General features: G+C 43.5%; 2 protein-coding genes and 2 long non-coding RNA genes across 5 annotated transcripts in view; 3 read left to right on the top strand and 1 right to left on the bottom strand.

Moving 5' to 3' along the window:
* Window positions 1–1172, top strand: part of LOC103131175 (uncharacterized) — an 8405-nt gene extending 7233 nt beyond the window's left edge. For both annotated transcript variants that reach the window (XM_016666452.1, XM_007542757.2), the window contains exons 6-7: window positions 511–585; window positions 699–1172. In XM_016666452.1, the coding sequence (XP_016521938.1) occupies window positions 511–585; window positions 699–919 (296 nt within the window). In that variant the 3' untranslated portion in view covers window positions 920–1172. The remainder of the gene's footprint in view (window positions 1–510; window positions 586–698) is intronic.
* Window positions 1–13306, bottom strand: part of LOC107834704 (uncharacterized) — a 21911-nt gene extending 8605 nt beyond the window's left edge. The window contains exons 1-3 of the long non-coding RNA XR_001660516.1: window positions 13132–13306; window positions 12922–12924; window positions 4932–4940 (exon numbers count right to left, since the gene is read on the bottom strand). This is a non-coding gene — a long non-coding RNA (uncharacterized LOC107834704). The remainder of the gene's footprint in view (window positions 1–4931; window positions 4941–12921; window positions 12925–13131) is intronic.
* Window positions 4940–13907, top strand: LOC107834705 (uncharacterized). The gene is made up of 3 exons (XR_001660517.1): window positions 4940–4950; window positions 5967–5969; window positions 13478–13907. It is a non-coding gene; the product is annotated as an uncharacterized LOC107834705 (long non-coding RNA).
* On the top strand, window positions 6335–7322 carry LOC103131174 (GSK-3-binding protein-like). The gene has a single exon (XM_007542756.2). The coding sequence runs from the start codon at window positions 6460–6462 to the stop codon at window positions 6910–6912; it is 453 nt and encodes a 150-aa protein (XP_007542818.1). The 5' UTR covers window positions 6335–6459; the 3' UTR covers window positions 6913–7322.
* Window positions 13908–16517: the final 2610 nt, after the last annotated feature.

The following is a 16517-nucleotide window of genomic DNA, read 5'->3' as shown; positions in this document are numbered from 1 at the left end:
GTGTTGCTATGCGTAGCCTCAGTGTTTAGCCTCTGTGTTGCTATGCGTAGCCTCAGTGTTTAGCCTCTTTGTTGCTGGATCGTGACGGTTCCATTCAGCAGAACCTCGTCATTCAGTTTGTCTGTTTAAATGTTGCTGGTCTGCAGCCATGTGTTCAGGTGAAGGAACTGTTCCTGCTCTCCAGGTGGTGAGCGATGGCTGGCGGTCAGAGCAGCTTGTTTCCTCTCTGCCTGATACGGTCGATCCCCACGGCAGCCATTTTGTTCCTGTATCTTACTCTGGTTGGTCAAGAGCAACAATATATTCTGGTTTTGTTCCTCTTGAATCCTTGGACCGTCTGTGCTTTGCTCAGCGGTTCAGTGGCACAGATCACTTCCGGTTCAGACTTGTGGGAACTCTTTATAGGAAAGAAAGCACGACCAGAGGTCAGAGGTCAGGTACAAGCCAGGCCTCAAACCAGCAGGGGGTCTCCTGCACCCACCGGTCTTCTTCTCTGCTGCTTCTCCACAGGACAGCGGAACCTGCTGAGTCGGCTGGGACAGCGCCACCTTGTGGAGAAATCGGACCTCCAGAAGCTGTCTGAAGGTCGGTTCAGATGAACTGTTCAGATCTGATCTGAACTGAACTGTGATCTGTTCGGTCCATCATCTGCAGAACCTTGATGCATCTGACCACTCATCATCTCCGTCCTGTGACAGGAGGGCGGGGCCCCACGCTGTGGAGGGGCGGGGCCACGGCCTCAAAGGGGCGGGGCTTTGTCCCAAAGCAGCAGCTGGATGCTGAGCTGGATGAGTACATGTCTCTGTCCAGAAGCAGGCTGGACCGGCAGCTGGACGACTACATGTCCATGTCCCGCAGACGCCTGGACCAGGAGATGGACGAGTACATGCTGATGGCGGGCCAGTGTCTGGAGGACTGAGGGGCGGGGCTTACAGGGGGCGGGGCCTGGTGTTTTTTTACCAGTTTTATTTACTATAAGCAGCAAAGATCTGGCTGCTGATTGGTTCCTGAGCTTCAGGTCTGTCTCTGGAGGCTTTTGTTTGTTCTCTGATTGGTTGTTGTATTTTTGTCTACTTCACTGACCTCTCTCTGCGTTGGAGATCTGAGTTCCTGAAGCTGCATTTTTGTTCTCTAAGTTTGAAAATATGTGAATAAACGATGTTTCCTTTAGAGAAGATGCTTTTTCCTCTAAGTGGGCGGGGCTAGCGCTCTGCTCCACCTACTGACTGTTGTGATTGGTTCATGAGTGTAGCTCAGTCTGCATCAGAAACTAATTACTGGTGTTTTTAATATCTTATAGAAATGCAGTGCATGTTAAACTGTGGTGCAGCTCACATCAACATGTTATAATAAACATAAAACTTCTCCAGGCCAGATGACCCCCAAATATCAGACACCTGTATTTGCTACACATTCTTCTGCTTCAGACTGATCACAGATGGTCGTCATAATTCTGGGTCTAACTGCAGTTCATATTTTCTCTAAACTTGGTGGCCTTTCATTTTTACTGAAGTCTAAATACAACGTAGAAAAACTTCCCCTAAACTATCCAGTTATCACAAGCGGACTCTCCCTGCCTGCTCTAGTTTATAAACTTTCTTTCTCATCTGGAATAACCAGAATATTCTTTACAAAAATCAATCTGTTTTTCCTTAACTGGTTTAATATTATTTTTGTAAAACAATTATTTAACTCTGACGGGTACGAAAAGTCTTGGTCTGAGTTTTTATCCACCTGCTGGATCCCAGCCTTCTGCTCTTTAAGGGCATCTTCATCCCACGGAGGACAGAGCTGCAGACCCTGCTCTGTTTCTGAATCTGCTGTGGGTAAAATGCTTCTCCTCTAAACCCTCCACTAGAAACAGGAATATAAGATCCTTATTTCAGAGGGACATTGCTGCTACACCTCATGTGACCCACTACTGGAGACAGTTTGTTTCATATCAGATGGAAAAAGGTTTGGACTTCCAAATACTTCATTACGAACAAACCTTGTGATGTGTTCTGTCTGTCACTGCTCTTTCTGTCATTTGGACAATGAGACAAGAGTCCACTTGGAGACGCTCCTCCACTGTCTCTGTCTGGAAAGACTTTATTATATTCAATCTCACATCCTCAATAGTTTTCCTCTTATATACAGATCGGTGACGTGTGGTGAGGTTCATAGCTGGTGAGACACTGATTTAATCAAAGTGATGATTAATCATAATCTGTAGGGGGTCAGATTTACAAATATAGACCCCCTACATGTTATTGTTTACGTTTGAAATTTTGTGCATGCGGACAACGCAGGAGGGCAAAAAGACTATTCTTTTACACAGGGCCGGCCAAGGCATAAGCAAACTAAGCACCCACTTAGGACCCCAAGGCCACTAAGGGGCCCCCTCAGTGGAGCTAATTTTTTATTTTTACTTTTTTTTTTTTTTGTAATTTCTGTCATATCAAAAACACACAATTTCACTGTGAAGTTATTTGTTTTTACAATAACATATTTCATAATATATGTAGAAATTATATTAAAGGAGGAAAAATAAATTGCTCTTGGGGCCCCCTGGTGGCCGCGGTAGGTACCGCACGCTTCGCCGGTAACATGAGCTGCAATGAGCATCCAAACGTCTAAAGCTCCGGTCAGAGGTTAGCAAAACAATGTCTGGGAAAAGGACTTATCCTTCAGGGAGGGAGAAAAGAAAGGAGGAAGAACAGAAAAAGGCCAAGATAAAGGTTTGTTTTAATGAGCGTTGGTGATGTAAAGATTAGTAAAGCTGCTAACAGAAAATTAGCTTGATAGCGACCTGTTACGGTCCAGTTCAACCAAGTCCACCTCGCTGCAGCAAACAGAAAGGGGCGGGAACGGACCGCTGTCAGACTCTTACCTTACTTGGAAATGGGACCATTGCAATCCGGAAGTGAAGGGGGCGTTATTTCCTTTACTTCCGTTTTTATTTTCTTTTGAAAGCTGTGATATATTTTCACCTTTAGGAAGGAGTTTCACTCTCAAAATCTATTTAAACTTCTCTCTTTTATTTTCTTAAGCACAGCTCAGTTTTTAACAAATTCTGTAGCTTTCGGTGTACTTCTAAATCTGCTCCTTAGTCGCATCTTTTCAGGCCTGCTACTGCCTCTAGTGGCGTGGGGGTGGTAATACAACTAATCTAATTACATTACTAAATCAGAATACCAAAGTCTTTATTATTTATTATTAATTCTGGCATTACTGGAACAGTGAAAGATAAATTATCTTATAAAACAACATATTTTTCATTTTCTTAAGGATGTAGAGCTAATTAAATGACAAATAATACTTTCATACATTATAAATAATATCTATACATCTCCATCAATTATGGGAGGAACAAATGACATAAGGAGACATGAAAAACAACATGATCAACTATAATAAAAATACCATTCACAATGTACATGTAAGAAATTTAATTGAGCAAAAGTCAATAAACAAATGAATTGGGTACAGAAGAATAACAACCCAGGTTGTTACAACCAGGATTGTTAAAGATATAAGCAACAATTCACATCTTTGTTTTTACAGTGCAATGTATATTATTGAGACATTTTGTTGTAGAGTCTTATATATAGAAAAAAATAAGATGAAACTATTTAATCTATCAACAAAGAAATTTTCCTTTGACTCTAAAATGATAAATCATATTCATGAATCACATTATTACAGGCCCATCTGTGGTAACGATACAGAAATCGTCGCCTGCAGAAACTTTGTGTCCTACAATGATGGCATGAGGCTCCTACTCAAAGTGCCTAGATGGAGCAGTGCTAGCCGTAAGTTTGTACATAATGCTGTTCCCACATGTGCAGCTGCGCTCAGGAATATTATGCACGTGTAGATTATCTGTGTCATGCAATAATATAATTGCAATTTTAGTAAATCCTGCTTTTAGTGCTGTGAGATTCTCTTCAAGATGATGGAATCATGGCGTCATCATTTATTTGTGACTCGGTGAATAATATGTCATGTTTATTTTTAGTTTTCTTTTATTTAGCTTGTTTTTACCTTTTTTCTATGGACCTTTTTAGTGTCTGGAATAAAGATATGATTGATTGATTGATTGATTGATTGATTGATTGATTGATTGATTGATTGATTGATTGATTGATTGAATTAAGGAAAGAAATTGCCAACATCTTAATATATTTAACTTATACCTTGTCCCTTTTACCACTTAACAACAGATGAGTTGGTCAGCAGCAGCTCTAACCCACGTCCCTCCTGAACCAATCAGTGTCAGGAGAGTTTTAGTGCTGTCAGTGACAATCTCATGTTGCTGCTCATCCCTATGCCGTAGCTAGCATAGCCGCTTGTAAATGCTGAGTTTAGTTAGTGTAACCGGATCCTTTTCTGCGTTGTGCTGGTTATTGAGTGGACAGGCCGTGACACAGTTTGTCTTTTAAAAGATGATTCTCGGTTTATTTCTGTCAAGAATACAAACAAAACAACCGTGTTAAAGGCTGCCCGCTCCAAGTCCTCTCCCGCAGGACAACATGACAAAAGGGGAGGGGCTAAGGGGCACAAACAATTTAAAGACAATACCACAGAAGAAGAAATAAAAGAGAGGGGCTTCAATCTTAAAGTAACACAGTTAAAAGAATGACAGAGGTGTTTCAGTAAGATAAGGAACAAGACAAATAATCAAAAAAAGACATTTTGTGTAATTATAACAAAAGAGAATTACAACCAGGTTACATTAGCATAGCTACCAGTGTTGGCAGATAAACATTTTCTTATAATGATAAGTTGTTTCTCCACCATTAGCACATTTAGCAGTGAGTGAATGAGGTTGATTGACAGCGCTAAGACCCTCCTCCTGGTTCTGATTGGTTGTTTTGATCAGAACGATGCAGTACTTTAGCCAGTAATAGTAGTTCAGGAAGGAGACGGAGGAGATTGATCGTTTTCACAGATTATGTCTCACAAACTGTCATGACTTGGTGACAGCTTTAACAAATATGGAGAAATCATATTTTTTATTAAAGTTATGTACTGCAGCTCGAATAAAATGCAACTGGTAGCATTTTTAGAAGTCTGGATTGCTTTCTGTGTATTTTGCACGTTGCTTTAGACTGTTGCTCATGGGGAGACATTCAGTATCTAAAACTAATAGAAGAAATTTAAACAACCTACTTGCATACCTGATGTGGACTGTTGGATGTAAAATTCATGAACAGTAAATATTGTGCTAATTATCAGTATTGAACCAAAGAAAGCAAGGCAGATGAAGCCTTTAAAACTGTGACGCTTTTTATGGGTCAAATAGACTCAAAAAATTGTAAAAGCAGCTGCGGGGGGCCTAAGATTCCTGGCAGCGCCCCTGGGAAGACTCCTCCTCCTCCTCCTCTTCCTCCGGCAGGTTTTCCAGGAACGAGTCTAAACATGAACACATGGTGGGGCGGGCTGGACCGGGTCAGAACCAACCCGCTGACCTCTGCTGCTCACTGAGGTCCGTCTGTTCACATTCTGATTCTGTTAGATCAAACAGACTCAGCTGGCCCGGTTCTGAAGAATGACCAGGTGGTTCTGTTTGGAGCCGGTTTCAGGTCCGAACCAAACAGAACCTAGGTTCTGATGAAGCTTATTCTTCAATTGGACCTCAGGTCAGTTTGTGTGATAATAAAGGAGAATATGACCTGGCCCGGTTCCGTTCTGGTTATGGAAGCTGATTTGTGTTCCTTTCACTTTGTACTGGACCAGGAATCCACAGACAGAGCAGCGGCTTCTGATTGGCTGCTGAGTCACGTGGTGCTAGCAGCTCCTTATATGGTCATGAGGGCTGAAGGGAGCAACGAGTTCAGACAGAGGCTGTTTCTGAGAAACACTGAACACGCTGTCCTCACACACACACACACACACACACACACACATTGTTCTCTGCAGCTCCACACGTCCACCCCCTTTCTCACTTAGAACATCCCTCCGGTTCCGGTTCGGCACATCAGCTCGTGTGCAGAATCAGGATCCGGTTCTGATCCACTTCACTAAGAGCTGGTTGGTTCTGAAGGGGGATCAGGGTGTGTGTTTTGGTCGGAACCGATGACGGTGTTTAGGTCATAACGGTTCTGATGAGGTTCGGTTTGTGTGTAAATGGTTCCGGCAGAGCCAGACTAAAGTTATGTAATGTTGGTTCGGATGGACCGGTCCATTTCAGGGGGGTGGGGGGCTCGTCTCACGGAGGGAGGAGGCTCGGTTCGGAGTGAGTGTTCTGGTTCGGACCAGTGGACCTGATGAAGTGTCTGAAGCGGTTCTGTCCCCCCACCTGTACCTGCCCCCCCCCCCCCCCTGACTCAGCGTGACGTCACGCCTCCGTACCCCCCTCCCCCCGGCAGCAGATGGTTCGGTCCAGACGCGTCACCCATTGTTTACAAATCAAACGGCTTGTTTGTGTGTACTGAGCGGAGTGGAGCGGCCCGGTTCGGTTCGGTCCGCAGAGAGATGCCGAGTCTGAAGGAGAACCTGCTGGCGCTGCAGCAGGCCGTGGGCCCCGCGGACGTGGACGCGCTGGTCACGCAGATCGGAGAGGCGCTGCAGCTCCACGGGGCCCCGGGGGGGAACCCACGGACCGGGCCCGGGTCCTGCGGGGGCGCGGCGGGCCCGAACCTCCAGCAGAACCCCCGCGGCTGCTGCCTGAAGATCCGGAACCAGCGCGGGACCCACCGGACCCGCAGCCCGTACCAGCTGCCGAGCCACGCGGAGCCGGACTGGGACCAGATCCGACCGTGGAACCGGAAGCGGGTCCCGGTTCGGGTCCAGGAGGAGGACCCGCACCGGCTGCTGCAGGAACTGATTCTGTCCGGGAACCTGATCAAGGAGGCGGTTCGGAGGCTGCAGTTCTCCCCGGACTGCAGGGAGCTGGGCCGGGCTCCGGACAGCCTGCCCTGCGCCTGATGGGAGGACTGGACTGGACTGGAACACTCTGAACCAGACTGGACCGGATGGGAGTTCTGGTTCCGTGTTTTTATAACATGTGTCTCATGGAGGGAACGTGTGGCTCTGCGTGCACGCGCCTCGGTCACGTGCACGCAGTGTTCTTGAACAATGATTACGTTTTGTGGGGGCGGGGCTTGATCAGACCGGATGTTTACAGTGACTGGCCCCCCACCCCACTCCAAACTGATGTTGGCGTCACCTGCAGCAGGTGAGGCTGCTGACGTCAGAGACTGATCTTGTTTGTTTATTTCCTGTTTGTGTGTCCAGAAGAATCACGTGACTGCTCCGTAGCGGAGCGCCTTCAGATTCCTGACTCATCAGGGCTTTTATTGTCTTAATAATAAACACTTCCTGTTTTCCACCTGTGAGGTTCAGCTTTCTCTCTCTCTTTTTCTCACGCACACGTTTGCGTGGCTCTCTGTGGGGACTTTCCATTGACTTCCATTCATTTCTACAGCCTAACTCTTATCCTAACCAAAACACACACACACACACACACACACACACACACACACAGGCTGCAGCGCCCCCTGCTGGGTAGACTTTGACTGGTCCGTTTATGAACGAAGCGGCCCAATCAGAACACACCAGAATCTGTGGACTCAAGTCAGAACTCTGAATGAAAGAAGAGCTGGATCCATTTCAGGCCAGAACCCGTGGCCCTCCTGGACTGGGCCGGTTCCGCTCAGAACCAGAGCCCTCAGCTTTCACTGAGCCGGCTGGTGGAGGTCCAGCAGACGGTTCGGATGATGGCGCTCCAGTAAACATCAGAACCAAACCAGCAAAGAGCTTTCCAAAACAGAACCAGCTGATCATCTAACAACCATCAGAATAAAGGTTTGGATCTATGGCAAGCCGTTTTAACATAAATTCGTTTTACCGCCCTTACATTCCAGATATCTCAAATTGTTTTATGACTAGACGTTTTAGCGACTTAAGACATCTCCAATCATATTTCGACTAGACAAAATAACTATTTGAGATATCTTTAATTACATTCTGACTAGTCGAAATGACGTCAGATTTACCATTGACTTGTATGGAGATTTCAGTTCAAGATATCTAAAATTAATTACTGACTATCTGAAATACACATTTAAGATATCTACAATTAAATTATGACTAGTCATAAAGTAAATTCAAGATTTCTCAATTTTAATTTTGACTAGTCATAATTCTCATTAAAGATATCTCGAATTACCCCATTATTCAAGATATCTTAAATGTATTTTTGGATAGGAGAAATGTAATTTTGGCTAGTGAAAACTAAATTATAGATATCTTAAAAGCAAATAATGACTAGACAAAACTACATTAAAGATATATTGAATTGTAATTTCGACTAGTCAAAATTCATTTTAAGATATCTCTAAGTGAGTAAGAGATATCTTAAATTATTCAGCTTTTCCATTCAAGATATCTTTAATTGACATTCTGACTAGTCAATGACATTTCTGATATCTTGAATTAGTATTCTGTCTAGTCAAAACGTCCCTGACTTACGTAGCAATTTGAAAGTTTAATAAAACAATGAAAAATAGAGAAAACGAAAAAAGATGTTTGAAAATGGTTTGACAATAGCAATTTTAGCTTTTCAAAGCTGTTTTAAGAGCATTCGGTTCGTCGGAAATGATTAAACAGGAAATTCTTTGCAGATATCAGAAGCAGTCTTATAGTTTATGAAGTTTTGCTATCTCCGCATTTCCAACATTGTCGAGCTCTTTCTAATTTGTGGCATTTACTGACAATTTTGTGCAGGAAATATAAAATTCTGCAGGCAACTGTTTGGACACCACAAAGGGGCTTCACGTCATTCTTAATTCAGATATCTGAATTTGTAATTTTGACTAGTCAGAATTGTGTTGAAGATATCTTAAATCGTAATTACGGATATTGTCCCGTCAAATGACAGATCCAGTGACGTCATTTGACATATCTTGAAAGGAATTTTGACTAGTCAAAATGTAATTGAGGATATCTTGAATTATTATTTTTACTAGTCTGAATGTAAATACAGATATCTTAAATTACCATTCCGGATAGTCAAAATGTAGTTTTAGATATCTGGAATGTAATTTCGGATAGTCAGACGAAACCGAATTTATGTTAAAACGGCTTGCCATATAGACCTTCCGCTGCCTCCATGTTGGATGTGACATCATCACAACCAACATGGAGGCTCTGAAGCTGCTTGTTTACTCTTTGCATTGATTTGGTTTCGAACTGCTGGCTCGTCCAATCACAGGAGCAGAAGCTTTTGTCATTGTTTCAGCTGTTAGTGGCAGCAAGTGGAGCCGAACAGAACCAGGATGCTCGGCCCTGTGGTACTGTGTGTGATTTTGTTCGGTTCTGGACTCGGGTTGTTCTGTCTCTGGTTCTCCTGCGGTCTAGCAGAACCTGCTCACCTGTCCACCAGGTGAGTCCTGGGGCCCAACAGGTGCAGTGACAGCATCAGTCCAGCAGATGGCAGCAGGACTCCCCAGAACCTCCAGAATGAGGAACAGAACCGGGTCAGAGTTCTGTTCACTCTGGGAGGCTTTTATTGTGAAAGGACAGGTTCATCTAATCAGATTCCAGGTTATTTCCAGGTTGGTTCCTGTTTTTTTATTTATTTTTTACATCTTTATTGGCAATCTTGGGAACATTGACGTTGTACACAAACATAAGGAAAAAAAAGTAAAGGAAATAAATTTGCCAGGCGGGATTTTATAATGACAAGAAAAACATCTACAGAGAACTATAAGATATTACAATTGTGTAATAAATTTACAGTTTTCATGGCTTTTGGATTTTTAGAATAATAATGTGATGATTGTATCAAATCAAGTCTTTAATGAAGATAACGAATAAAAGCTGGTTTTTGCTGAACTTGCGTTTATGTATAAAGTATTTAGTAAGAAGTAAAATGAGGTTGATGTCAAAAAGAATCAGTTCTTGTTAAAAGCAGTAAAGCCAATTTTTCATAACTGAGAGGTTTGTGGGGAAAAGGTTCTTGATTTCATCCCAGAGGTTTTGGTGTCGCTCCAAAACAAATGATTCATGTGTTCATGTGTTCATCCTGAGACAGAAAGAGCAAAATGCAGCAATATTTTAGCATTTCCTGTTGTGCGGCGCCTGTGGACTAGTTTACGGAGCGTCTTTAACTTGGTTAGTTGACGAGGCAGAGACCAAACCGTCTCCATGGATGAACAGCAGCTCAAGGCGGATCAGCTGATGGAAAGGAACGGATCGTCTCTGGAATCGGACGCCAGACGAGTTTCAGCAGCAGAAGTTTCCATTGAACTGCCTGAGTTTGGTTCCTGAGGGATGATGGCCGGATCCTCAGCAGCTACTGCAAACCACAGAAACTCACTGAACAAACAGCTGCTTACATACATCATGTTAGTTTCTCCAGCAGTCAGTGTGCAGATTTATCCTTGTAGAAGATCCTTATGCCACATTAAACATCTGTGAGGAGAATATCTGGGCTTGGAGATCCAAGATGGCAAACAGAGTTTGGACAGTTTGACTGGAGATTTAAGGGTTAAAGATCCAGAGCAGAAGAAATAAAAACCAGCAGAGAATATAAAATTAAAACATGGCAGGTTTAATCATCAGAGTTTAAAGCAGAACGGACCAGAACCAGGACCAGAACTTGTCCAGAGTTGCTCCAAACGTGTCGTATCGTCTGCTGGTGCTGCAGTACTGAGACCGGTCTTGGTCCAGTCTTGTCTCGGTTCTGCTGCCTGCCGTATTCCTGGTATTTGTCTCGCTGTTGGATCCGGCCGCCAGCAGCAGGAGACGGAGGGTTCTGGTCCTGGTTCTGGTCCTGGTTCTGGTTCTGATGCCTCCAGGCGACCCAAATAGAGGAAGTTTCTGATTGTAACTTTATAGCTTCAGTGACGAAGAAACCAGATCCACATGTTTCTGAAGCTGAACCCAAGAAGTCCGGTTCTACAGAACCAGAAGCTTCTTTGAAGTCGAGAAATAAGATAAACTATCATCTTCCACTAACTGAATAATCTGTGGTATCAGGACCGTGTTGACGTTCTTTCATGAATCCTGACTCGTCGATAAAACCCAGTAAAACATTTTTAAGACGTCTGGCCAAAACTAAAGAAGTATCTTATAATGGTGATTTAACAGAACGGGAGCCACTGGTCCAGAAGAGGAAGGTCTGTGTGGCTCCGCAGTCAGAGAGCAGGAGGAAAGGGGCCAGAGATTCATTTAGAAACTGAATGTTTCATAGCATGTTAACCAGAGGTGGCCGCCGTCGGGCCTGAGGCCCGGCAGCCTGCATGTTTTATTCTCTGGTTTAACTCCTGGATCACATGATGGATCATTAGAGGCCTGAGAGGAACATTGACAAGGTTGTCACCACCAGCAGGGAGAGAATGAAACCTGCAGGATGCCGGGCCTCCAGGACCCACTGTGGGCTCCCTGATCTAAAACATCCAGTACAGAGATGTCAAAGAGCTGAGCTGTATGATCACCTATAAACGGTGATTTCATCCATTAATTTTGAGGTTGTGTATAATATTAGCGTCATCGCGACTCTTTCTTCAGTTTTCTAGATCTAATGAAGCCCTCTGCTCTCATTTTCTACATTTAATTTAAGCTGTTCTGAAAAATCATTTCTCTCCTGACATCTGATCCACTGATTTCAGGAAAAGAGTCGTTAAGTTTGAAATGATGGAATCTTCAGTTTGTTTCTTTTTACCACATTTTCTTAAATATTTTCCCATTTCAAACTTCAGAAGTTCCCAATTTAACCTGAAAACATTCTCACTATTAGCTTTGGACCAGNTTTCATCCCAGAGGTTTTGGTGTCGCTCCAAAACAAATGATTCATGTGTTCATGTGTTCATCCTGAGACAGAAAGAGCAAAATGCAGCAATATTTAAGCATTTCCTGTGGCGCAGCCTGTGGACTAGTTTACAGAGCGTCTTGGTTAGTCGATGAGGCAGAGACCAAACCGTCTCCATGGATGAACAGCAGCTCAGGTGGATCAGCTGATGGATCGGATCGTTTCTGGAATCGGACGCCAGACGAGTTTCAGCAGCAGAAGTTTCCACTGAACTGCCTGAGTTTGGTTTCTGAGGGATGAGGCGTTCAGGGAACGGCCGGATCCTCAGCTTCCAACTCCAACCGACAGAAACTCACCGAACAAACAGCTGCTTACATACATTATGTTAGATTTCCAGGAGTCAGTGAACAGATTTATTCTTGGGTAGAATATCCTTATTATGCCAGATTATTAATCTGTGAGGAGATTATTGGGCTTAGACAGCAAACAGAGTTTGGACAGTTTGACTGGAGATTTCAGGGTTAAAGTTACAGAGCACCAGAACCAGGACCAGAACCAGGACCACGACCACGACCAGGACCACGACCAGAACCAGGACCAGGACCTGGACCACGACCAGGACCAGGACCAGGACCAGAACCAGGACCAGAACCAGGACTAGGACCACGACCAGGACCAGGACCAGGACCAGGACCAGGACCTGGACCTGGACCTGGACCACGACCAGAACCAGGACCACGACCAGGACCACGACCAGGACCAGGACCAGGACCAGGACCTGGACCTGGACCTGGACCTGGACCAGAACCAGAACCAGAACCAGGACCTGGACCAGGACCAGCTTCAGTGAAGAAGAAACCAAATCCACATTTTTCTGAAGCTGAACCCAAGAAGTCCGGTTCTACAGAACCAGAAGCTTCTTTGAGGTCGAGAAATAAGATAAAACTTTCATCTTCCACTAACTGAATGATCTCAGGACCGTAGTGCTGGATGTGTGACGTCCTGTCATAAATCCTGACTCGTCAGTAAAACCCAGTAAAACATTTTTAAGACGTCTGGCCAAAACTAAAGAAGAATCTCATGGTGGTGATCAGACAGAACGGGAGCCGGTGGTCTAGAAGGAGGGTCTGTGTGGCTCAGCAGTCAGAGAGCAGGAGGAAAGGAGCCAGCGATTCATTTACAGACTGAACGTTTCATAGCATGTAAACCAGAGGTGGCCGCCATCGGGCCTGAGGCCGGCAGCCTGCATGTTTTATTCTCTGGTTTAACCTCCTGGATCACCTGATGCATCATTAGAGGCCTGAGAGGAACATTGACCACCAGCAGGGAGAGAATGAAACCTGCAGGATGCCGGGCCTCCAGGACCCACTTTGGGCTCCCTGGTCTAAAACACATGGGCGTAGGTTTGGGTAGGGACGGTAGGGACATGTCCCGACCAATATTCACGGGATATGAAAAAGTCTTGACTAATTTTTGCCATATTGGCTCAAAGAACGTGGATCTACGATCTTTGATTAGCAGCAACAGGCGGTGCGCGGAACGGAAGCTTCTTAGTTTGACATTTATTATGAGNCAGAGTGTGGATAATATAATCACAAACAGGATTTAATTCAGAGCTGCTAACGCGGCTTTAGCATCTCCAACAGTTTTAATAAGAATCACAGAAACTGTTCTGGTTGCTGGACTTTATGTCACGAGGTTTTCAGTCTCCAGACGCCTTAACGCTGACTGACTGAGTGGAGAAACCTTCTGTTGGACTTCATTCATTTCTGTCTCTGTGCTCCTACAGGTCCGTTTAGACCAGAACCCGACCAGAACCCCTCACTGTAAATTACCTTGAGAAATAATGACAGTTGGTTGTATAAGAACAGGCTTTAATGCCGAAAAATGATGAAATGTTAGAAGCCATACATGTCATCCAAATGGATCAGAACCAGAGTTACATTCACCGTCCAGCGCCGGTCCACTGAGCTCCTGATTATTCTTCTCAGTCTGCTCCCTCTCTAAAGGGTCTAATCAGTTTCAGTCTGTTTATGTCACACATAAACATGGTTATGTAAGCTGCAGGGTGTAAGCAGACAGAAGAGGCTAAAAGACACAGAGGGAAACACAGAATCAGCATCTGATATGGTTTGATGGAAAAATAATAATAATATAAAACCAGCATGAAAGCTCCTCACTGGGCTGAACCTGCATGATGAAGGTGGCCCACCTGACTGAAGTCGCCCCCCACCTTCTTCAAATCAGACAAAATTGGTGTCAAACGTTTGTGCAGCAAATATTTTCGTTTGTGCTGCTATCATTCTAAAGATATTAAGAAAAATGTTTCTAGAGGTCATCAAAGGTCAGTGAAAATCAGTTCATGCAGGATCTGTGAATTTCATTTAAATTATAAGTTGCTAACCTACAAACATGAATAATTTAATTTTAACCTGGAACAAATTCAATTCATACTACAACACCTCCCAAAACAGTCGGTGACCTGTAACTTAGCTTCTGATCACCAGAGGGCGCTATTAGACAAACTGTACTTTTGAAATACAAAAAATAAGAATAAAGCCAAACAAGAACAACATGAATCTGAAATGGCTCATAAAACCCAATGTTGTCACTACAGGCAATAAAATGCAGTTGTCCTCACAGTGGAAGTGTTGGTGACATTGGATCAGACCGATTCTTCTGTCACTACTGGAGTCCTACCCAAATGATGATGCACCAGACAGAGAAACACCTTATTGTTGCTTTTCATGCAACTGGCTCAGTTGTAAAAAAGTTTGTCAGGCCAAACGGCTTGACTGGACACATCTTCCTGTATCAAGGAGTTTTAACAGGAAGCAACAAGTCCCACTGGTCAAAATGATTTCCCAGTGGGATTGTTTGAGGAAAAAACCTCATTGGGTGAAACCTTCTATGTGGTTCAATGGCACAGCTGGTCAAGTCGCAATCTTTGGAGGAAGCAAAGGTCCTAATGCGCAGCGTTGCCACTGTGGCATTAAGTGAGACAGACGGTAATGACATTCATGGTAAGCCCATCATGTCAGAAGTGTGAAAATCAAACCTTAAAAGCAAAATCACAGATGACACTATGTCCATTCCCAGTGAAGAGGAAGCAGAAGAGGTTAGATTGGATCAATGCACACAAATAAATACTGAGTTGAGGAGGTGGGTGACTACGGTGGCCGACAGGCGCAAACGCGCAGCAACAGAGAAAAGATGCTAACAAAAAAGAGACGCAAACAAAAGTCCCTCCTGCTTTGCTCGACCAAACAGCAGAAAATGCCTCAGCACTGAGGGATATTGTTGAACGGATCAATGACTGTTGATGTGAGGCTCCACAGACAACGTTTCACAAGTAAGATGGACATATGTAGCCCCTGGTTAAAAACCATGCTCTTAAGGCCCTTTAATATTTACAAAATATTTACAAGGTTGGTTGTATTTACACAGAAAATATAAGCGAGAAACTTGTATTATTGTTTTTGTAAATTTTTTATCTGAGTGATTATATACATGCAGGGAGCAGTTACTGTTGTGAGTAGCGTGAGAAAAAAATGAGAGACACAGAAAGCCGAAGCTTTTCTGGATGTGACGTGTATTTATTAAAGACTGTATTGAATTTCCTATCTATGAAGTAGTTTAGGTTAACGAGGGACAAGTGAACTCAACATAGAAAAAAACAGAACGGAACAATGGGATGATGGGAAGAAGAAGGGAGAAGCTCATGGAGACCGCTGCTAATCAAGAATCAATCAATCAATCAAATTTTATTTGTATAGCACATTTCAACAGCAAGGCATTTCAAGGTGCTTTACATAATTAAAGAAGAAATAAAAACAGTATGTGACATTAATAACTAGATGAAAAGTAAAAATAAAAACATAAAATACATCGAAGACATCAAACCCCTAATTTAGCCATAAGCAGCTCTAACCAGGTGGGTTTTAAGTTTAGATTTAAAGGCTCTCAGTGTTTCAGCTGTTTTNGCAAGGTCCCCACCAAAACTTAGACCGAACCTACGCCCTTGCTAAAACATCCAGTACAGAGACTCAAAGAGCGTCAAAGAACTGAGTGTTTGATAACCTGTAGACGGTGATTTCATGAGGATCACTGCAGATATTTCCATTCATTTTGAGTTGCTGTATAATATTCGAGTCATAGCGACTCTTTCTTCAGTTTTCTAGATCTAATGAAGCCACTCTGCTCTCATTTTCTACATTTAATTTAAGCTGTTCTGAAAAATCGTTTCTCTCCTGACATCTGATCCACTGATTTCAGGAAAAGAGTCGTTAAGTTTGAAATGATGGAATCTTCAGTTTGTTTCTTTTTACCACATTTTCTTAAATATTTCCCCATTTCAAACTTCAGAAGTTCCCAATTTAACCTGAAAACATTCTCACTATTAGCTTTGGACCAGAACCTATGAAAGATAGCAGAGTGTGGATAATATAATCACAAACAGGATTTAATTCAGAGCTGCTAACGTGGCTTTAGCAGCTCCAACAGTTTTAATAAGAATCACAGAAACTCTTCTGGTTGCTGGACTTCCTGTCACCAGGTTTTCAGTCTCCACTCGTTTTAACGCCGACTGACTGAGTGGAGAAACCTTCTGTTGGACTTCATTCATTTCTGTCTCTGTGCTCCACCAGGTCCGTTTAGACCAGAACCCGACCAGAACCCCTCACTGTAAATTACCTTGAGAAATAATGACAGTTGGTTGTATAAGGACAGGCTTTAATGCCGAAAAATGATCAAATGTTAAAGCCATACATGTCATTCA

This window comes from Poecilia formosa, unplaced genomic scaffold (assembly GCF_000485575.1).
Source record: "Poecilia formosa unplaced genomic scaffold, Poecilia_formosa-5.1.2 Scaffold726, whole genome shotgun sequence".
NCBI lineage: Eukaryota > Metazoa > Chordata > Actinopteri > Cyprinodontiformes > Poeciliidae > Poecilia > Poecilia formosa.
Note: the sequence above shows the minus strand (reverse complement) of the source record. Positions and strands in the feature narration are given on the sequence as shown.